The following is a 23,512-nucleotide window of genomic DNA, read 5'->3' as shown; positions in this document are numbered from 1 at the left end:
GGAATTGAATGTTTATAGCAATCTCATCCTTAGAATACTTAGGGTTATTGAATATCCTGGATTACATGGTTAGTCCTGGAGTACGCCTACTGTAATTGTCTAATGATTAATAGTGTTCCCTTTTACTCTCAAAAATATCCCATTTGGACAATAAATTATATACTCTCTCTGTATAATCAACTTTTCTTAGTTTAACATTCTTCATAAAGTCTTACTGTTCATATTCAGAAATCTTATATCTTCTTTTATTGTAAACAGTGTAAGTCCTTTTTCATGTCATTTAGTAGAAAAACCGAGATGATTTTCTATAGGATCCTAGGTGGAAATTCAGAATCTCAGGACAAATTGAGAGCACATATTGAAACAATGTCCCCTGAAAAGGCTTTTGTCCTGGGTGAACAGTCACAAAGGTGATGACCTTTACATCGGCAGTGAAGGTGCAGCATCTGCCACCTAGGTCCAGTGCACCGCTCTGTGCTTCAAACTGTATAAGCTTTATGGCAGAGATTATGGAAAGATTTATGTTAGTTATAGCCATAAACTGATTTGGAGATCATTTGTCCTTACACTGGTTATGAAGAAGGTTTTTCTTCTAAAAATATCACCCACAGACATGTAGTCACAGAGCCCCAGGAGGGGCTGGTATGCCTAATTCTGATGAAATATTTAAGGATTTTTTAACAAGAATTAAAACCCTGGGGATTCTATTAGAAATTTGGCATTTTTTATTTCTTGTGGGAATCTTATCTGAAAAACACATCTTATGGGAAAAACTAATTCTGTTTCTTATAACTGTAACCATAGAAATACAGCAATGGAAACTTGCATAGATATATTTATCACAAATGGAAACCTTTAGAGTTGAGTGGTCCTCTGCATTTAGCCTTCAACCAGATTTCTCTTGGGTTCATTGCCTTATAAAATTAAGGATGGTTTATGACTTTTTTAAAAAAGTTATTTTTGTGGCGTTAGAACTGCGGGTTTAATGGCAGTCAGTTGATAACCATAAAAAGCATTTGAAAAAGTTTTATCTAAAGGACTCTCTATTCAGTAAATGGTGCTGGGATAACTGGCTAGCCATATGTAGAAGATGGAAACTAGACCCCTTCCTTACACCATGTACAAAAATAAACTCAAGATGGATTAGAAACTTAAATGTGAAATCTAAAACTACAAAAGTCCTGGAAGGCAACCTAGGAAATACTACTTTGTATATACAACCTGGCAAAGATTTCATGATGAAGACACCAAAAGCTATTGCAAAACAAAAATTGGCAAATGGGACCTAATTAAACTGAAGGGCTTCTGCCCTGCAAAAGAAGCTATCAACAGAGTAAACAGACAGCCTAGAGAAGGGGAGAAAATATTTGCAAACTATGCATCCAACAAAGGTGATATTCAGAAACACATCAACAAGCAAACAATCAAACAACCCCGTTAAAAAGTGGACAAAGGATATGAACAGACACTTTTTAAAAAGAGACAGACACAGAGTTAACATGCATATGAAAAAATGCTCAACATTACTAATCATTAGAGAAATGCAAATCAAAACCTCAGTGAGAGACCATCTCACACCAGTCAGAATGGCTATGATTAAAAAGTCAAAAAATAACAGGTACTGGCGAGATTGCGGAGAAAAGGGAATGCTTATTATACACTGCTGGTGGGAATGTAAATTAGTTTAGTTATTGTGGAAAGCAGTGTGGCAGTTCCTCAAAGAACTCAAAGCAGAATTTCCGTTCAACCCAGCAATCCCATTATTGAGTATATACCCAGGGGAATATAAATTGTTCTGCCATAAAGACATATGCAGGTGCATGTTCATCATGACACTACTTACAGTAGCAAAGACAGACTCAACCCAAATGCCTATCAGCAGTAGACTGGGGAGAGATCCAAGATGGCCGATTACTAGCAGCTCAGGATTGTAGCTCCTAGTGAAAGCGCAGAGAACAAGAGGATGCCACACTTTCAGATGAATTTTTGTTGCTCACAGACCAGGAGATTCCCAGCGGAGGAGCCCCATGGGTCACCAGCGCGACTCTTGTGGCCGGCACGGTGGTTTTGCTGGCGCCCCGGCGTGGCAGTTCTCAGTGCAGAGTAAACGGGACTGCGTCCCCTTTAGGTTGACGTTTGGAACTCCAGGAAGGCAGAGTCGCCCATTCAGCTGATTGAAAAAGGGACTCAAAAGGGAAGCCAGACCGGAGATTCCTGGGCAGAAAAGCACCAAGAATCTTAACACCACTGTTTAAGCCGGCACAGTGGGTTGCTTAGATTCCGGTGCTGGGATCCAAGAAGTTGGACATCCACTCAGAGACCTAATTTGAAAGTCAGTAATTACAAAGACGACAGGTGGATAAATTTACAATGAGCAGAAGAAACCAGCCTGAAAAGACTGAGAATACCCAAAATCAGAATGCCTCTCTCTCTACATGGGATTACAGTTCCTCATCAACAAAGGAACAAGGCCTGATGGAGAATGAGTGTGTTCCATTAACAGAATTAGGCTTCAGAAAGTGGATAGTAAGAAACTTCTGTGAGTTAAAAGAACATGTTCTAGCCCAATGTAAAGAAACTAAGAACCTTGAAAAAAGGTTTGACAAAATCCTAACGAGAATAGACAATTTAGAGAGGAATCTAAGTGAATTAATGTAACTGAAGAATACAATACGAGAACTCCATGAAGTATGCACAGGTTTTAACAGTCGAATTGATCAAACAGAAGAAAGGATAACAGAGGTCGAAGACCAACTTAATGAAATGAAACGAGAAGACAAGATTATAAAAGAAAGAGTAAAAAGGAATGAGCAAAGTCTCCAAGAAATATGGGACTATGTGAAAAGACATAATTTACGTTTGATAGGTGTACCTGAATGTCATGAAGAGAATGAATCCCAGCTGGAAAATATTCTTCAGGATATTACTCAGGAAAACTTTCCTAACCTAGTAAGGCAGGACAATACTCAACTCCAGCTCATCCGGAGAACACCACAAAGATATTCCTCAAGTAGAGCAACTCCAAGACACATAATTGTTAGATTCACCAGGGTTGAAATAAAGGAAAAAATTCTAAGGGCAGCTAGAGAGAATGGTCAGGTTACTCATAAAGGGAAGTCTATCAGACTCACAGCAGATCTCTCAGCAGAAACCCTACAAACTAGAAGAGAGTGGGATCAATATTCAATATCCTCAAAGAAAAGAATTTTCAACCCAGAATCTCATATCCAGCCAAACTAAGCTTTGTAAATGAAGGAAAAATAAAATTTTTTGCGAACAAGCAAGTACTCGGCGATTCATCACCACCAGGCCTGCTTTACAAGAGCTTCTGAAAGAAGGAGTACACACAGAAAGGAATAACCAGTATCAGTCACCCCAAAAACTTACCAAAAGGTAAAGAGTATTTCCATGGTGAGGAGTCTGCATCAACTGATGGGCAAAATAGCCAACTAGCATTGAATGACAATATTAAACTCACAAATATCAATATTAATTCTAAATTTAAATGGATCAAATACCTCAATCAAAGACACAGGCAGGCAAAATGATTAAAAAGTGAAAACCCATCGGTATGCTGTATCCAGATCGATCTCATAAGCAAGGACACACAAAGACTCAAAACAGAGGGTTGGAGGAAGATTCACCAATCAGATGGAGAGCAAAAAAAAAAAAAAAACAAAATCAGAGAAACAAAAACTGGAATTGTAACTTTCGTCTCTGACAGAATGGACCTTAATAGTAACAAGGATTAAAGGAAACAAAGAAGGACATTGCATAATGGTAAAAGGATCAGTGCAACAACAGGAGTCAATGATTATAAATATATATGCGCCCAATACAGGAGCACCCAGATACATAAGACAGGTTCTTAATGACTTATAAAGAGACTTGGACTCCCGCACAGTAATAGCGGGAGACTTTGACACCACATTGTTAATATTCGACGGATCAACGAGATGGAAAATTAACAGGGACATCTATGATTTGAACCCAGACCTGGAACAAGTAAACTCAGTGAATATTTATAGAATTCTTCACCCCAGGTCCACAGAACATATATTTTTCTCAGTATTACATTACACCTATTTTGAAAGTGACCACATAATTGGAAGTAAATCACTCTTCAGCATTTGCATAGCATTTCACAGACTTAAATGAAATATTGGTTGACTGTTTGTTTGTTACTTTCTTCCCTTGTTCCTTCCTGTCTCCGCTGTTAAGCACAATTATCGGCATAGGGGAGGTTTTTAAAGCCTATTTTTAGATTGCATTCCAGCCTGGGCAATAGAGCAAGACTCCTGTTGTCTCTCCCCCTTTCTCTTTCTCTTTCTTTCTTTCTTTCATTTAAAAAAAAAAAAAAAAAGCAGTAGACTGGAATGTAGTACATATACACCATAGAATACTAGACAACCATAAAAAAGAAGGAGATAATGTCCTTTACAGCAACAGAAATGGAGCTGGAGACCGTTATCCTAAGTGAGCTAATACAGGAATAGAAAACCAAATACTGCATGTTCTCACATATAAGTGAAAGGTAGAGATTGCAGTGAGTGAAGATTGAGTCACTGCACTCCAGCCTGCCAATGGAGTGAGACTCCGTCTCAATAAATTAAAAAAAAGTAATGAAATAAAATAAAGGTTTTTTAAAAAAGAATGTAAAATGCAAAAAAAAAAAAATTCCTCACCTCAAACAGAAAGTCTGTGCCCCAAAATCAGTAAATCCTCCTTCTTACCTCCCTGCAGACCCTGCTAACCTCTAATCTACTTTTGGTCTTTATGAGTGTGCCTATTCTAGATATTTTATATAAGTAGATACTAGTAGATATTTGTCCCTTTGTGCCTGGCTTACTTCACTTATGATGTTTTTAAGGTTCATCTGTGCTGTAGTATGTGTCAGAACTTCCTTCCTTTTTGTGGCTGAATAATATTCCATTGCATGTCATACCGTATACCTGTTTATCTGTTGACACTTGGATTGTTTCCACTTTTTGGCTATTGTGGATGCTGTTGCCATGAACATCGCCATATACACATGGAAAAACAGCAAATAGTCTAGGGTTTTTGGTTAAAAAATACAGATTTTGACCTTTATTCTTGACTCCCCACTGAATTAGATCATGGTTGGATTCATATTTTGCTTACTAAATTTTGAAAACACTGCTCTAAGAAACGTGATGAATGTGGGCAGTGGCCCTACAAATAAAAATAGGTTCAGTGAAAATCGCTATAGTGAAAATGACTATAAATCACTAAATTTTCCAGTTTCGTGATTAAAAGTTTTTCTACGATATTTGTTGTGTGAAGGACTAAGTGGAAGATGGAAGCAACTGAGTTTGTGGAAGAGCAGATGCGTTTGAGGGAGGTTATTAGCAGAGACAAGGAGTTGAGTTAATCGACAAAGAGTGAGTGGGGAAGCAGTGGTAAGGAACAAACCTAGGGGCAGCCAGTTCCAAAACCACAGAATAGCGTGTCAGGCATGAGGCCTGGGGGAGAGGGAGGGCTTGGGAATCACAATCATTTGGAAATTGTGGGCATATTTCGTAATCCCTGTGTATCTCAGGAGCCTTATATGTAAAATGGGGATAATAACGTGAGAGTAAAATGTCTTGAAGGTGTATATACATTTTTTCTTCATGCTGTCTCCTTCATTACCCTTGCCTGGAAGCAGATGGGCTGAATGTGGAGTTAATGTTTAGTGTGGACAAGTATAGGTAGCTCTGGACTATATCCCTGAATTAGTCAATGTTATATTGTTTTCCTTATTTATTTTCTTTCATGGTTTTCTCAGAAAACTGTTCTCAGGTTAAGTCTGCTTTTGCCATTGACTGGCTTGTGACTTTGGCAAACCTCTTAATGTCTGTGAGACACCTATTAATCTGTTAAAGTAACACCTGTGAACATTAAATGAGGCGATACACAGGGCTGCATTCATTGCCTCCTGCCTGTAATCCCAGTGCTTTGGGATGCTGAGGCAGGAGGATCACTTAAGAACAGGAGTTCGAGACCAACCTGAGCAACATAGTAAGACCTTGACTCTACAGAAAAACAAAATAAAATAATTGACCAGGTATGGTACATGCACCTGTAGTTCCAGCTACTTGGGAGGTGGAGGCAGGAGGATCACTTGAGCCCAGGTATTTGAGGCTGCAGTAAGCTGTGGCTGTGCCATGTATGTGTATGTGTGACACACACACAACTATGCCTGGAATATATAAGCACACAATAAAAGTGTGTCTCCGCCATACCCACCACTCATGCTCTTGGATTATGATGGTGTTCTGTAAAGGCATGGTGCAAGCCTTCTTGCCCCACAGCAGAGCAGATGTCTTGCCTCAGTACTATCCCTGAGTGCCCCTTTGCCATCCCTCAACAGAGCCCAGAGCCTGGCATCACAGGAAGTAAGATGAACTATAATCTTATTAGCACCAATAGTTCTGAGCAATAGGTATCAGGATTAGATATTAAAACCCAGTTCTCCTTTGTAGAATGAAATTCAAGCCTGTTTAACTCAAAATGTATTAAATTAAAGCTAGAAGAGTTCGGGCACAATAGAGGCTGTTTCTGAATAAGTTACCATCATATCTGTGCTTACCATCATATCGTATTTGCCATAAGCATGTAAAATAGATTTGAGGAGTCTGACAATAAAATAAACATATCCAATAAGCCGGTTAAAGTGGAAATTAAAAATTTAAAAACCATATAGCAAAAGAAAACAAGTGCAATAATCACTTAGGCAAATAAAATTATTGTGATTGAGCATTAAATTTAGCCCCGATGTTCCTAAGTATTACGATAACTGCCTTATCTTCCAACTGCCCAAAAGAACAATGAAGAGATGTGATTACTGTCTTGCATCTTATTCAGACAATGGGCCTTGAGCCTTTAAAATCTGTGAGACACAGTGCTAAGTGCCATGGGAGCAGCAAAGATGACTGAGGCGTTGGGGTACATTTAAGGGGCTCAGGGCGAGTCTTGCTGTGGGCTTTGGAAGTAAAGATAAGGAAAAGCAGAGACATTGTTGGTGCAGATGGTTGGAAGTGTTGGATTTATGCTAAGGAGTTTCTCTTTCTTTCTTTTTTTTAATATGCTGTTCCAATTTTTCAATGTCCAAGTTAGTTTTTACCACTTTTAATAACTAATGTGTAATGTTAATACCGTCAGGAAGCATTACTGTCTGTTTAAGGATAAGAACTTGAGACAGTGGTTGATTCAGTGATCTGACCTTTGTTTTCTAGTTTATCAAAGCTTGAGCAAGAAGGATCTGCATTTTTATTTTATGCAAACCCAGATACGCAAAAAAAATCATAAATGTATGAAATACAACGCTGGAGATGATTTGGTTTTCAAAATGAGGCTTTGCTTTACAAAAGGACTCTAGGTAAACAGACTTAAATGCCAGTCTCTTCTATTAACTTGACCATCTGGTTAGAATTTTTTAAATTGGAGTTTTATTCCACAGATCCAAAGATATGTAAATATCTTTCATAAAGATCTATTATATATAGGCACAGATTTTGATTATAAATTCGGAGAGTTACACCATTGGATTAGGGGGCTATTTTTAGTTCCCATGGTTTAATTGTAAACAGTTATATACAACCTGGAAATGATAATTTAATATTTATTAATGAACATAAGAGGAAAATGTCGAATAGGGTACATAAAAATATTGTACTTGCTGTCAAAAACAAATTGAAAAAAGATTTTTTTTTCACTTCTTCAGTCGAGGCCTAATTCTGCAGTCGGTTTCCCAGGTCCACCCCAATAGTTAAAATAAAAAGGCCCCACTCCTCGAAGCAGGAGTTTGCTTGGGTGTTTGGCCTGCCTATCCCGTTTGTGCTTTGACAGGACTTCCTTACTTTCAAAACATTAAAAAATTCCCCCACAGACTTAAAAGGGGAAGGGCATTGAAATTAGCTGAAGCTTGGGAAATTTATTTTATTTCTTCTTCACTCCCTTATATGGACTTACACGAACTTCTTTCTGTTGGTAAATCCAGAGCAGGAGGCATCATTCCGAAAAGAAACATCAGTGTTGCTTATTCACACCTCTAATATTCACTGGCCTGGTACTGACAGTCCTAGGGTTTCTGGCTATGTCTTGAGTGCTGCAACATCACCATTAGTAGAAGATAGTAAGAGACAGAGCAGCCACATGTGACAGAAGCTGAATGTGGAAATGTTTTAAATAAAGTAACCATATTGAGATGCAATTTGCAAATGATAAGATGTACAGATTTCACGCATGCATTTTGATGCGTGTTGAAAAATGTGTAATATATCCTGCATAGCCACCATCCCAGTCGGGATGCAGAACACTTCCAGCAACACAGAAGCTTCCTTTGCGCTCCTTCTCAGCCAGTCCTGCTACCACCCTCCTCCCAGACAACCATGGACCTGGTTTCTATTGCCTGTTGTCAGATTTCATATCAGTTGGGTCATACAGCATGCACTATTGTGTCTGCCTCCTTGCTCAACATGAAGTCTGTTGATCCCATGTTCATGCATGTGTAAACAGTTTATCCCTTTTTGTTGCTGAACTCATATTCATTTTATGGACATAGCACATTTGTTTGTGAATGTATGTTCACCGGTTGGGCATTTGGGCTGTTTTCAGGTTTGGGCTGTTATGAATAAAACTGCAAGGGACATTTGTTTACACTTTATATTTTCATCACTTTTGTTGGAATTACCAGGAGTCACAGGGTAGGCACATGGTTTAAGTTTCTTTAAAAAGTAGCATAACATTATTCAAAGTGGTTGTGCAATTTTACACTCCTCCCAACATTGGCATGAATGTTTCGGGAGCTCCACAGCCTTGGCAATAACCGATGCTGGGAAATTTTGGCTGTCATTTAAGTCACTTGAGTGGTTATGCAGTAGTATTTCATTTTGGTTTCTCTGATGAAGAGTGATATTGAGATTAAAAGTTTGTTTATTGATAATTCATAATTTTTTTTGAAATGTACATTGAGTCTTTTGCCCATTTTTTGCTTTGAATTTTTTATCAAGTCTCTTGTCAGATAAATGTATTGCAAATTTCTGTGGCTCATTTCTTATTTTTCTTGATGATTTTGGTAAAAGTTTTTGATTCAGGTAAAAAATGAATTTATTAATTTATTACTGTATGGGTAGTACCTTCTCTGTGCTAATAAATTCTTGAATATTCCAATATCATGAAGACTTTATGTTAAGTTTTCTTGTTGGGTTTTGTAGTTTTAGCTTTTATGTTTTACTTATGTTTCATTTCAAATTCTTGTGTATGTGGGATGTGATGTAGAAGTCGGCTGCTCATTGTTTTTTTTTCACATGTGACTGTCCAGGCACCTAGTGCCATTTATTGAAACGACATTTAATACTCATTTAATACTCTTGTCGTATTTTTGAAAATCGATTGACTGCACATATATGGATCAATTTATGTATAGTATTTTTTTCTATTAATATGTTTGCCTATCCTAAGCCAGTACAACACTGTCCTAATAACTATGCCTTTGTAGTAATTCTAAAAATCAGATAGTGTCGATCCTGCAACTTAGTTAATTTTTTTCCCAAAATAGTTTTGGGTAAGCTAGATCATTTTTCATTCCTTTGTAATGTTGGAATCAGATTGTCAAATTATACAAACAAAAGGCCTACCTTTTTGAGTGGGATTATATTGACTTGTGGAACAATCTGGGAAGAGATGACATATTAATAATAATATTGAGTCTTCCAGCCTGTGGGCATGATAGTTCTCTTCACTTATGTGGGATCATCTTTTAATTTTTCTTAGGAATGTTTTCTAGTTTTCAATGTGTAGGTCTTGCACATTTTCTTATTTTCTCAGATGTTTTGCTAAGTTCTTCATTTTTTAATGCTATTCTAAAGGAAATTTTTTGAAAATTAGTATTTTTTCAGTTTTTTGTTGCCAGTATATATTAATACAACTGATTGTTTTATGTTGACTGATTTTGGAATTTTCATGCCTTTTGTTAATATTTCTTTCTCTTGCCTAAATGCACTACATTACAATGTTGAGTAGAAACAGTAAGAATGAATAAATTTGCCTTATTCTTGATTTTGGGGGTGAAGCATTCTATAAAGTATTTTTTCGTATAATACTACCTGTAAGTGTTCCACAGACGCCTTTTATCAAACGAAGAGAGTTCCCTTCTATTTCTAATTTGTGGCAGTATTTATCATTGTGTATTGAACTTTGTCAAATACTTTTTCTATATCCATTGAGATGGCGTAATGAATTAATTGATTACAGTTAGAATGCAGAACTAGCCTTGCATATTTCCCCACATATTTGCCATTGCTAGTGCTCTTCACGTAGATCAGAGTTTCCATCTGGCATCACTTAGCATCAGCCTGAAATACTTCCTATAATATTTCTTATAGTATAAAACTATATGTGCATATTCTTCTGTTTTCGTTTATTTGAAATTTTCTCTATTTTACTCTTTTTTGAAGGTTGTTTTTGTAGGAATTGAAATTCTGTTTGACAGCTTTTTATGTTTCCTCTTAGTGTTTTAAAGATGTCACTTTATTATCTTCTTGCCTGCACTGTTTCTGGTGAGAAGGTGGCCCACTTTCCCATCGTGGCTCTATTCTTTGTAATGTGTTGCATTTCTCAGGTTGCTTTCAGGATTTCCCTTTATCTTTCACTTTCAGTGGTCTATGATTTGCCTAGTTTTGATTTCCTTTGTGTTTGTTATGCTCAGGTTTTGCCATGCTTAAGCTTGCAAATTGGTATTTTTGGCCAAATTAGGGAGTTTTTTTTTTTAAAACCTTATCTCTTCTATGTTTGTTTTATTTGACAACTATTCCTGCTCCATTCCCTCCGTGTCCTAAATATGCATATGTTGGATGAGTTGATGTTATCAGGCTCTATTTATTATTTAAATCTTGCATCGTCTGTTGTTCTTCTTCCTCTTCCTCCTCTTCTTCTTCTTCTTCTTCTTCTTCTTCTTCTTCTTCTTCTTCTCCTCCTCCTCCTCCTCCTCCTCCGACAGAATCTTGCTCTGTTGCCCAGGCTGGAGTGCAGTGGTGCAGTTTTGGCTCACTGCAAACTCTACCTCCCAGGTTCAAGCCATCCTTGTGCCTCAGCCTCCCGAGTAGCTGGGATTACAGGTGTACACTACTACACCAGCTAATTCTTGCATTTTTAGTAGAGGTGGGACTTCACCATGTTGGCCAGTCTGGTCTCAACCGCCTGGCTCAAGTGATCTGCCCACCTTGACCTCTCAAAGTGCTGCAATTACAGGTGTGAGCCATCACACCTGAGCATCATCTGTTCTTTAGATTAATAACTTCTATAAATCTGTTTTTATATTTTATATATAATTCTATGAATCTGTTTTTCTATTTTATATTCACTCATCTGTTTTTCTGCCATCTGCAATCTGCTATTATTGCCATCCAGCAATAATATTGCCATCAAGCAATATTTAATATATTTTGCTATTGAGTTCTAGAATTTCCGTATACTTCTCTTTTATAGTTTCCATTTCTCTCCTGAGATTCTCTTTTCACTCATTAAGACCATGTTCTATTATGTTTTTTAACATATTTCAATAACTACTTTGAAGTCCTTGCCTGCTAATTACAACATCTGGGTCATCTCAGGGTATATTTCTGTTGACAACTTCCTTACAAATTGAGTATGGCTCACAGTCTCCTGCTTATTTACATGTTTAATAAATTTTTGTGTGTTATACATAATGAGTGTTACAGTATCTAGTGGGAATATTTATTTTCTTTTAAAAAGAGTAGATTTTGTTCTGTTGGGGAGTTAATTACTGGTAATTCTTCATCTTGCTGAGGCTTGACTTTATCCTTTTTTTAGGGCAGTTCATGAGTAATGCTTAATCTAGGGCATCTTTCTTTTCCCAAAAGTGTGAACTTGGTGGTATCTCAGTCAAATTGTCAATGTGTTATTGAGGTTTCTCCACGTTAGTCTCTACCCTCTCCCAGGAACGTGTGACCTCTAGTATCTTTGTTTCATTCTCAGCCTCATATTGGCTATTCTCTCCTTGATTTCAGAAACTCTCACCTGGTACATGGGTAATCCAGCCCTTGATCAAGGTCTTGTGAATAACCCCACGTGGGCTTTTAGGTCTCCCCCTTTTTTTTTTTTGAAATAGAGTCTTGCTCTGTCTCCAGGCTGGAGTGCAGTGGTGCAATCTCGGCTCACTGCAACCTCTGCCTCCTGGGTTCAAGCAATTCTTCCACCTCAGCCTCCCAAGTAGCTGGGACTACAGGTGCGTGCCACCACACTCAGCTAATTTTTTTGTATATTTTTAGTAGAGATGGGATTTCATCATGGTGAGGATGGTCTCATCTCTTGACCTCGTGATCCGCCCGCCTCGGCCTCCCAAAGTGCTGGGATTACAGGCGTGAGCCACCACGCCCGGCCAGGTCTCCCCCTTTATTGAGACAGGGTCTTACTGTGTCGCCCAGGTTGCAGTGCTGTGGCACAATCATGGGTTACTGCAGCCTCGACCTCCCTAGGCTGAGGTGATTCTTCCACTTTAGCCTTCTGGGTAGCTGGGACCACAGGTGCACACCACCACACCTGGCTAATTTGTGTATTTTTTGTAGAGACGAGGTTTCACCATGTTGTCCAGGCTGGTCTGGAACTCCTAGGCTCAACAATACTCATTCCTTGGCTTCCCAAAGTGCTGGGATGACAGGAGTGAGCCACCACTCCCTGCCTTTGGTTTCCCTTTTTTGTAGTTCTGTCTTCTCCAGTACTTTGTCCTTTAACTTCCAGCTGCATCATCAGCTCTGATCTGCAATCTGTGTCTCTCTGACTGCAAAACTGCTTTCTTTATGTTTCTCCTCTCTGTGCTGCAATCAGGAAATTGTCTCCAGGCTGATATTAAGGGCTCATCTGGGATGTTTTCCTTTACGTAGGGATTGCATTTCTTTGCTGCCTGTTGTCCAATGTCAGAAAACGTTGCTGCATATGTCCAGTTTTATAGTTACTACTATGAAAGGGCACTCTGTTGTGGTCAGAAACCTAAGTTTGGTAGAAATACACTTTTGAAAGTTATTACTGTAATCTCTGGTTCTCAAATTTAGCATATAGCAGACACGTAGAAAGCTTGTTAACACACATTGTTAGGCTCTACTTTTAGAGTTTCTGATTCGGTAGGATTGAGGTAGAGCCCAAGAATTTGCGTTTTGAACAGTGTCCAGGTCGGTGATGCTGATAGTCTGGGAATCACACTTGGAAAACCACTTGCTTAGAAAGATGACTCTTGAGAAAAAATATTGGGAGTTTATTTGGGACTGAATATATAGAATTTTGCTTTTTTGGTCTTATGTTCTGCATAATGGATTTATATTTCAGGTTGGCTTATTATAGCACTAGGCATCTTGCTCTTTTTATTCAAATATGATTTTCAAAAACTTAAGTGGGCTTCATTGCATTGGAAAGGATATACCTTTTTTTTAAATAAATAATTATTTTTATTTTAAGAAAGAAGAATTAGATTTTTGTTTCAGAAATTGGGATTTATTTAATTATTCTTATATATGTGCATGGTATATGTGTGTGTGTTTTGTAGATAAGATACAAGATAAATTATCCTTGCAATAATTAGCCTTGCTAGAGCCTATGCTGGTAGGATGACTAGACCTGGGCCTTACCTCTTCTTTGAAAGATTTCTTGATAGCTTACACCTGGTCTTTCAATAGCTATTATGATAGCTACTAAAATCTGTCTACCCCTGTAGCATATTTTGTCTACTGTTTTTGCCTCCTTGTTCCAAAGGGGCCCATCTCTCATTTGTGAGGTTTTAGCAATTAATTGTTTCTTTATATTCTAATCTGTGTATTTCCCATCATTACAGGCCTTGTACTAATATCAAGTCGGTGACTCTTACTGTTGATGATGCTGACATGGTTCTTGAAGTGGTTACTAGGACAGTTGTCCGGGACAGAGAGTGTGCCCTCAACAGCATTCCAGTATTTGTCTTAGTTGAGAAAATAGATTGGTCTTACTTCTTCAAATTCTAATCAATCCCTGACAAATGTTTTATTTACCAACTTCTTTAATTTTTTTTGAAAAATTGGTCCAGTCGCCTTTGTTGGCTGGATTAGGAGGCTGTAGAATGACACATTTTAAATATTATTTCAACTGCAAGGTGTGATTAATAAAATTTCAGTCTCAACTTCAGAGATCTATACTTCAATACAGCAGTAGTGAAATACTAAATACTAAATACTAATCGCTCAAAACTCTTTTTAACAGGTTCATTTTGATGGTTGGGACCATAAGTATGACTACTGGGTGGAGGCGGACAGCCCTGACATCCACCCGATCGGATGGTGTGATGTCACAGGACATCCCCTGGAAGTGCCGCAGCGTGAGTACTTTGCTCTTTGTCGTTGCTCTTTAAATACTTGGCCTGATTTCCAGCCATAATGTTGCTTATTCATGCCATTATAGGCATTTGAAAGATAAATATCACATAGGCGAATTAATCATCACTAGGAGCTACACTGAAAGCCAATTATTTAAAATTTAGCCTCAAAGGGCATGCGTTATGTTAATGAAAAGTGATAATCATTAAAAAATTATTTTGATAGTGTTTTCCATGGGAATCTTCATTTTCTACATTTTAGTTTGGAAAACTGAGCTAGCACATCTAAATCCATCTAATTTTGGTCATTGCTTTGAACAAGTTCATCTTATTTTTTTAAACATCTGATCTTAATTTTATTTTATAGAATAGACTACACAAAGTCTTTTGGAAAATTAAAATGCTTTAACTTCCAACAATTTTCAGATTTTTTTTACTTGTAAAAAAATTTTAAAATCCTCTACTTTACTTGCATCTTTATTATTTCTGACTTTCTAGCTACCTAAAGTTAAGTAGGAAATTAACCACTCTAAATTTTAATGAGCTGCAAACCAAACTACCTTATTTTTTTGTCTGAAGGAGTCTGCTGATGTGATTAGGTTGACATGACTAATAACCAGCTCCAGATGCAAGTGCAAATGTTCTCCATTCTCATGTTCGTTTTGTTCCCTCACTGCTTCTCTTTCCCTCCCATTGGTTTCTTAAGGCAAAACTAGAATGCTTTTCTGTTAATGAGGATGTCTTACATGGAGCCAGCCTAATGATGCTTGAACCTTAGACCTTAAAGGACTTCTTGTAAAAATGAGAAGAATCCCTGGCTAAATAATTGGAGAAACAGTTTTACATTGTGCTAGGTTCTTCAAAAACTACAAAATCAAAGAGATGAAGGCCCTTATGGAGCCTACAGCATATTGGCACATGTAGGACCAGTACCCCAAGAGTGTAAAATGAAGGAGACCATGGTCAGCACCATGTGGAGAACTCCAAGTAGGGAAGGGTACCAGCATTTGTGCTTTGTGGTTTCTTCCATCTTGCTTTTCATTCTACCTTGTTTCACAGCCCAGCATGTCAGGGAGATGGTTCTCACTTTATGTGAACCCCCCAATACACCCTGAACATCCATCCCTCATCCAGGAACTTTCTCATGTGTGAATAATCTCCACTGGGGCAGGCCTGGACCAGCATTGCAGGTACAAGGACAGCTCTCTTCACTCCACTCCAACCATTGCCTGCTCCTTTGTCACTCTACCCACCTGACTTTTCTACTTGAATGTCTCAGAAGCATCCCAGAGTCTATGCATCAAACCCAAACTCCATCCCAAGCCAAAAACTTACTCTTTCTACTGTAGTTTCTGTTTGTTTCCTAAGTTGCCATTCCAGATGCTGCTCCCTCTTCCCCTCTTCCTTAACCCATGCATATAAACAGTCATCAAGTACCCTGCTGGTCCTCTTTCTTAATTCTCTGGAATCCATCTTTGACTCCCAGTGCATCTTTTCAATAATATTGCATTATTTTGAGGTGTCATCATAGTTACAGATGCTTCTCAGAATATGGTCTGAGGTCTGCTAGTGAACTGCACGGGTTCTCCTGATGAGCCTAGAATGAATCTAAAAATGCAAGTTCTAGAGCAGTATACACTAGTTGTTAAAAATGAGATAACTGGAGTCAGAATGCTGGGTTTTGAATCTCAGTTTAAAGCTTGCTTAGTGTGTATCTCTCTATGCCTCAGTTTCCTCATCTATAAAATAAAGATAATATTAATCTCTACCTCGTGAGTTTACAATTATCAAATGAGATAAATGAATGGATAGAATTCAAAAACTGCCTGCCCCATAGTATGTGCTCAATTAATGTTAACTGCTCTCAGTAAATAATGTGACATTTTCTAGATTTCCATTCTAAGTTATTAAGTGGGAGTTACTAAGAGTTCTAGATTTGAAATTGAGCTAAAATTAATGTGATTAGGGTTTTCCAAATACTTTAATTCATTTTTTGTTAAGAAGTTTGACTTATATGTGTTGTTGGCAGTATTACGAGATTAGTATTTTGTGTATTCACAGGTAGGTAATTAGAGTCCCTAGAACTGGGGGGAAGACAACTTGTAATTAGCTGCCTTTGGTTGGTTGTGATTTTCTGTTTTTGCTGTGCTTGACTTTTTTGTTATCAACTTGTTTAGATTAATCAAGATTAATATAGCTTATTATAGGTTTTTTGGTTAATCTTACGGTTTTAATTATTTATATCTGCACCATAAATATTTATGTTTTATTGATTTTGAAATGTCTAGACTTAAAGACATGCTTGTGATGTGGTTCAATATGTGTCGCCCCTGCTCCTACTGTGAAAGTGAAAATACACACACGCACACCTCCCCACCCCCACACACCCCTACTCCAAAACCGATTCTGTTACTTATTTATTTATCACTGAATTCTTTTTCAACTGGGAAGTAGAAACAAATAGTTGCTCTAGGCACTCTAACAAAACATTTGAGGGCCTGTCATTGATGGTTGCAATGGCATTACGATTGTTTTTTCCCTCTTCTTTCCTGGAATAGTCTGTATCAAACCCAAAACTCACCTCATTTTTTTGTGTTCTTAAAACTCTTCTTTGGCATGAAGTATCCTATCAGCCTGAGACTCCTTTGCGTGCACACAAAGCCCTTCACAGTCTATGCATTACTCACCTCCCTACCTTTATCCTCCACCATTTTCTCTCAAAACCTTTCATTTACATCACACATTTACTCACAGCACCTTGAACACTGGCCTCCTAAGAATCTGAAGACAATATATCACCTTTCTATAGCTTTCCTCCATATCTTTGCTTTTTTCACGGGAAAGTCACAGCGCTCAGTTGTTGTCAAATGCCTGCGATGCGTGGAGGCTGCAGGGCACTTGCTCTACAGAGGAGTCACGTGTATTTATGGTATGTGTATAAACAACCATATCCAATCATCTTTTATTCTGAATGCCAATTTAAGTCAATGAGTTAATCTTCTTTACGCATGTAATTCACACTAAACTTTTCTCACTATAATGTCCTGTATCTTTGAAAATTAGATCAAAATAGAGTTTTGTAAGTAGATCTATACAACCACACACAGTATTTTATCACATAAAAATAAAGTCAGCTGACCAACATTAATTTCCAGATATATTAGAGGTATTTTAAGATATTTTAACTTTCAGAGTTTTTTGAACTCTTTTGTTCTATTTTTATTGTATTTGTGTGACTCAACAATTGTGTTAAGTACTTATGTATGATAACTTGATTGGTCAAATACTGCAAAGACTACTAAAAGTTGAGAACTTGGGAAAAAAATGTTAGAGATCATGTAATCTATATTTTGTAGAGGTGTAATCTGACTTGAACTTTATTTATTTTATTGATTTACTTTAGTGGATTTTTACAAAAGTTATCACAGTAGGTTGTCTACCAGTGATACTATATGAAAAAAGAATGATCAAGAGAAAATATGAGGTAGAGAGTTTTAAAATCTATTATTCTCATCTGTTTTTCTTTATGAATATTTTTCTTATTTTCCTACATATTAGTAGTTGTTATTGTAATAAAAACCTTGGAAACGAAGAAAAATGCATGTCTGTATATTTATCTGAAGATATATATATATGCACACATGTATGTATATACACACATATATTCTCTCTTAGCTTGCTTAGATATATATATATATATATATAATATGTAAGCATTATATGTATTTTTTTCAGTGAGCTTCTAATTTATGTCTGAAGGGGCTGTGGTTTACAAATGTATGAAGTAGAATAAAATCACACAGCTGCCTATGGATGAGTAAAAATGAAATCTAGATTGCTACTGTTGTTTTCCAGAGTGAGCAGAATGCAGTGGGGTGAGTCCAGGAAGGAATCTCAGAACAGTGTTGAGCTGGCCTCAGAAGAGCACCCTGGACCTGGGCTAGTTAGTAGCAGCCTCTCTGGAGGTGAAAATGGCACAAGTGTAGGCAACACTAGAACTTGTTGGCCTTCCATACACATTTTATTAGAACTTATTACAATTTTAGGTCTTTCTAAACAAGTAATAGTCCCCTTAGTTTGTTTCTATTTTTCTAGTGCCATTTAATCTCATTGCAGACATTGAGCCAAGATAGAGTGCACACTGTGGACCCCAGCTTCAGCAGAAATGCTTGTGCAGTAAACTTGAGCCAAGACCATAAAATTCAAGCCCTAAGGCCCGGTGTCAGTTCTTGAAAAGTTAACCGAGAAAAGCCTCTTGAGAATGAAAATAAATGTTCCTATTCAACTAGGAAGAGTCCAGTTTGTATGACCAAGTAATGACAGCTTCCTCTTAGCTGCCATTCCTAACTACAGATGATCACCTGCAATTCACCCTGGTGCCCAGCTGCCAAGTTAAACTCTCCTTTCCTCATCCATGAGGACGCGATTTGTCTGCTTTATTTGACATGTAGTCCCTCATGATGGGCTTTTCCTATAATTAGAATTGAAATTAAATACTGATGACTTAGCCCTGTTGAGTTGTCAGAATCTTTCTATCATGCTTGTGTTTTCTGAATGTCCTTAAAAAATACAAAAATATCGGAACCTAAAAACCATGCCTGCTCTGGTCATCTAACTGGGTTGCATTTTGGCAATCTTTGTAGTCACATCATTTGGAGACTGTAATTGTAGTCAAACTTGATGTGAACTTTCTTTATATGAAGCTCATTTCTTTTACTATGTTATTAATTATTCACACACAGATTACCTACTTTATTGGACAATGGGATGTCCAGTTTTTCTTGCTTTGGAAATTAACCAAGTTTGAGAAGCTAGATGGTAGACTCTAGAGTTAGGAGGACTTGGATGTGTATTTCCATTCTGCTCTGACTAACTCTGTGCCTTTTTTTGTTAATTTTGAGCTGGATTTTCACTCTTATCACCCAGGCTGGCATGCAATGGTGTGATCTTGGCTCACTGCAACCTCCTGCCTCAGCTTCCCGAGTAGCTGGGATTACAGACCCCGTCACTGTGCTTGGCTAATTTTTGTATTTTTAGTAGAGACTCGGTTTCACCATGTTGGCCAGGCTGGTCTCGAATTCCTGACCTCAGGTGATCCACCTGCATTAGCCTCTCAAATTGTTGGAATTGCTGGCATGAAACACCGCACCCAGCCAACTCAGTGCCTTTGGATGAGTTCCTTGATCTCTAGAACTCGCAGGCCTGTGAGATTAAACATGGCTTTGGCTGCTTCCGAGCTGCCTGGCACACAGGGACCCTAAGGAAGTGGCTGCGCTGGATGAGGAGCACAGGCACATCTGTGTCCCATGCTGCCGATTCGCTTCAATGATCCGGAAAATTAGGAGCTGACTTTGTTTCCTAAAACATATACAACCAGCGTGGTTTTCCCCTAGATACTTGTTATAATTGTACCATCCATCAGGGGGTTGCTGATTGCAGAGTGGATGTTGAATAACATTTAGGACAGTTCACAACATTCAGAATTACTGAGTGAGATAGAAGATAAGCAGGCCCTTGAAGCAGAATTCAACTGAGAATTGTTTGCTGTTCTTAAAAAAAAAAAAAAAAAGAATACATTTTAAATATATTACAAGTGAAATAAAATTATCCTTACTGAGTTGTTATGGAACTTTCTAGTCATCAAACCAAATGGACATAACCAATCTTCACCTGAGCCTTCCACTAGAGTCTCTCATTCTTTTATTTCTGATTTAGGTAACAGAATGGTCTTCGAGCTCTTCCTACCTCTAGTCATAGTCTACGCTGACACCTCTTCTTCTGCTGGGTGGGTCTGTGTCCTTGTGCCCAGTGCCAGTCTTTTCTAGTGTTAGAGTAGAACAGATAAAGTCCTTTGCATGCATGTGTCACTTCCTCTCCAAAGCTTGGTCTGATGTCCTTGGGGAAATGAATTGCCCCTTCATCCTCATCATCCCACAGTAATTTATCCTCTCTTCTGTCATATCACAGTTACATTTTTTCTTAAGTCCGAACCTCCTAGTGGCGTTTCCCTGTCTCACAGAATTTGTTGCAAAGTGATGATCTTCACGTGAGGCCCTCCCCAGCCCGATCTCTGTCTTCTCACTCAGCTCCTGCCGGACTGGCCTTGTGCAGGGACTGCAGCTCACCTGCAACACTTCCACTTCTGCAGCTGCTGTTCCCTTGGCTTGGAGCTTGGTGCCACCACATGTCCTCAGGGCTTTGTTCTAGTGTCATCTCCCAGAGATGCCCTCTCTGACCAATCCACCCATAAACAGTAACCCCGCTAATCTCTAGCCCCCATCCACTTTTATTTTTCTTAATGGTAGTTCTCCCAGGCTGACCTGATAGTGCATGCTCTTTGTTTACGTTCTCATCCTCTGCACCCTGCTCCACGGTGGCAGGACCTTCTGCTGCTGTTGGCTCTCCCTCTCCCTGTCTGGAACACCTCCAAACAGTGCTGACTCGCAACGCAAAAGGTAGTCACTGAGTAAGGGAATGGACGCCGGCTTGTCTTTTAGACCAGGAGATCCCCTAGGGTGGGGTCCTTGTATTTTCACCCTTGCTCCTCACTCCGTGGAACCTTTGCAGCTCTTGCAGCTGCTAAGTGCATGTCGGGAAACACTTGATGAAGGGTCCATGATGGAATGTGCCAGTCCACCAGCAGGGCAGCCCCCCAGGACTGCACACCTCTCCACGCTGTGGATGGGAATAGCTGTACTTATTTCACCCTCCCTGTCCCTTCAGCCCTTGTTTTAAACATTCTTTCAGAAATCAGAGCTAAACAATGCAAAATAAAATATTTGATTACATAGAAATGCTTTGTAAATGTTTTAAAGTAGGGAAAAAATGACAAAATAAAAATGTGACAGGTCCCAGTGCTTCCAATAAGGTAGATATAGCTTGAGACAAAATATTCACTTTTTAATTAAATGCAGATTTGGATGCACCACTTGGTAACTAATAGACTTTTCTCACCAGGGTACATGTAAAGTGTTTGCTATGAAATGACAAAAAACTGACATGCCGTGACAAGGGGTGGTGAGGTATGGAGCGGGCTAGTGGCGCCTGGCCCTTCAGAGAGAGCCATGTGGCGTTCCCTGGAGCCTCCCATGCAGGGACCATCTCAGCAGATTAGGCTGGGCTCTTGTTTAGATTGGCAACACCTTGCCTCTCCAACTTAAGAAGAACAATGCTGCTCTCCCAGCTTGGGTATAAAATTAAATAGATGCAGGAGAGATGTTTCAATTCATCTTCTCTTATCCTAGTCATCAAAGATAGGGGTGTAGAATATAAAACTGATGGAATCCTAGGAGTTTATCATCCAAACCACTCATGCAGAGGCCAGGAAACTAAATGATTCACACAGCTTGTTAGAGACAGAGTGGAGTCTCTGGCCTTGGTCAGAAAGCATCCTTACTTGCCTAAACCCTGCAATATGTACTTTTCTAATCAGATGAGTCTCCCTCTGGTTATCCTCTCTCTGGGCAGGAAAGTGGGTAACCCAGCCAGTGAGAGGTCCCAACCTTGGTCCACGCCTATGGAAGTGCTGAGTTTGGGTTTCCAGCAAGGGACGGCATCCTCTGCTTTGCAGGATCAGCAATGCTGCATGAAGCATGAGGGGAAGAGGGTGGCAAAGCCCCAAAATAGATGACATTGCAGCATAGCCTCATACCTGGAGGACCTGCAGTGACTTCACATCATTCCTGATCATCAGCAGCTCACAGGGCGCACTCTTCCCAGGGAGAAGATGGAGCCATACCTTTTCATAAAGAGACATTCCTGCTGGGACTTGCTCAAGATCCTTCCTCCAAGGAGTGTGATCCTAGCTGTTTGCTCTAGTCCACAGACTTCTGCTCACCTACCAGCCCTTTTAGAGACCCGATGCTTACTTACTGAGACACGTAAGAACTTCTGGGTTCCCTCCATGTACCACATAGGCTGTGCCAAAATGGAAGTATAGCCCTGGGCTCATTAACTTGGCCACTGACCTTCTGCCATGTGGAAGTAGCCATGTGGGATCTCTTTCTAGAGATGTACAGCTGCCCCTTAGTATTGCTCCAGCCTTGTTTTGAGGCCTCCTATGTATAAATAGATGCCCACTCCAAGGCCAGCATAAAGAAGGGGTAAATGAAAACAGAGGGGGACGCGTGAGAAGAGAGAAGGAGTGTGTACATACACACCTCTCGCCTCCTTGTCTTCTCTTAGCCTCTTGTTCGCTACACTTACTCCTTTCTTTCAACTGGTGAACATAAGCTCTTTCTACCTTAAGGCCTTTGTCTTCTCTGTTCAAAATGGTCTATCTGCTCTTCTAACGTATGGCTCTTTCTCACCTTTTATAATACATCTTGAATGATCCCTTCTTAGGCCTCCATGGGCCATATTATGTAAAGAACAGCAACCAATATTATTTTTCTTTCTTTTTTGAGACAGAGTCTCACTCTGTCACCCAGGCTGGAGTGCAATGGTGCAATCTTGGCTCACTGAAACCTCCACCTCCCAGGTTCAAGAAATTCTCCTACCTCAGACTCCCGAGTAGCTGGGATTACAGGCATGCACCACCTCATCCAGCTAATTTTTTGGGTGTATTTTTAGTAGAGATAGGGTTTCACCATATTGGCCAGGCTGGTCTCGAACTCCTGATCTTGTGATCCACCTGCCTCGGCCTCCCAAAGTGTCGGGATGACAGGCATGAGCCACCACGCCAGGCCCTCTATTGTTTTTCATTTTACCACTTCCTTTTCTCCACAGTGCATATCACAATATGTAATCATCACAGTTGTCTTTAGTTCTCATGAAACTGTAAGCTTCATGAATGGAAAGACAGTGAATGTTGTATCTCTTAGTGTTTTTCATGGTCTGACTTCCAGAAAACATTTATCAATATATTCATCTCTCTGTGATGTGTTGGTTAATCACTTAATGCAAAATCAACATGCATCTCTAGACGCCACCTTGGGCTCTCGCCTGTGACCTTCATGAAATGAGTGAGTTCTTGAGTAGTAGCTCTGGAATTGGTCTAGTCAATCCTAATAGGAGAGACACAGTCCAGAATGATCCTCCCTAAATGACAAAGGAAACCTTTATAAATAGGAAGTTGATAGGCAGAAAAATGAGATTTCTTAGCTGGCTTCCATGTCTAAATAATTGTGTCATTATTCTTTCTTTAGCTTCTGT

The 23,512-nt window shown here is 39.0% G+C and overlaps 1 protein-coding gene across 10 annotated transcripts in view; it reads left to right on the top strand.

Moving 5' to 3' along the window:
• The window catches only part of L3MBTL4 (L3MBTL histone methyl-lysine binding protein 4), a 461,651-nt gene that overhangs the window by 224,166 nt on the left and 213,973 nt on the right, over positions 1–23,512 (top strand). For all 10 annotated transcript variants that reach the window (XR_010343647.1, XM_064379410.1, XM_064379409.1 and 7 more), the window contains one exon: positions 14,248–14,362. Coding sequence is in view for 9 of the 10 variants with exons in the window: in XM_064379410.1 (XP_064235480.1) it covers positions 14,248–14,362 (115 nt within the window). In the remaining variant the exon portion in view is untranslated. The remainder of the gene's footprint in view (positions 1–14,247; positions 14,363–23,512) is intronic.

Source organism: Aotus nancymaae, unplaced genomic scaffold (genome assembly GCF_030222135.1).
Source record: "Aotus nancymaae isolate 86718 unplaced genomic scaffold, 86718_ANA_hifiasm-v0.15.2.pri h1tg000020l, whole genome shotgun sequence".
NCBI classification, from domain to species: Eukaryota; Metazoa; Chordata; class Mammalia; order Primates; family Aotidae; genus Aotus; species Aotus nancymaae.
Note: the sequence above shows the minus strand (reverse complement) of the source record. Positions and strands in the feature narration are given on the sequence as shown.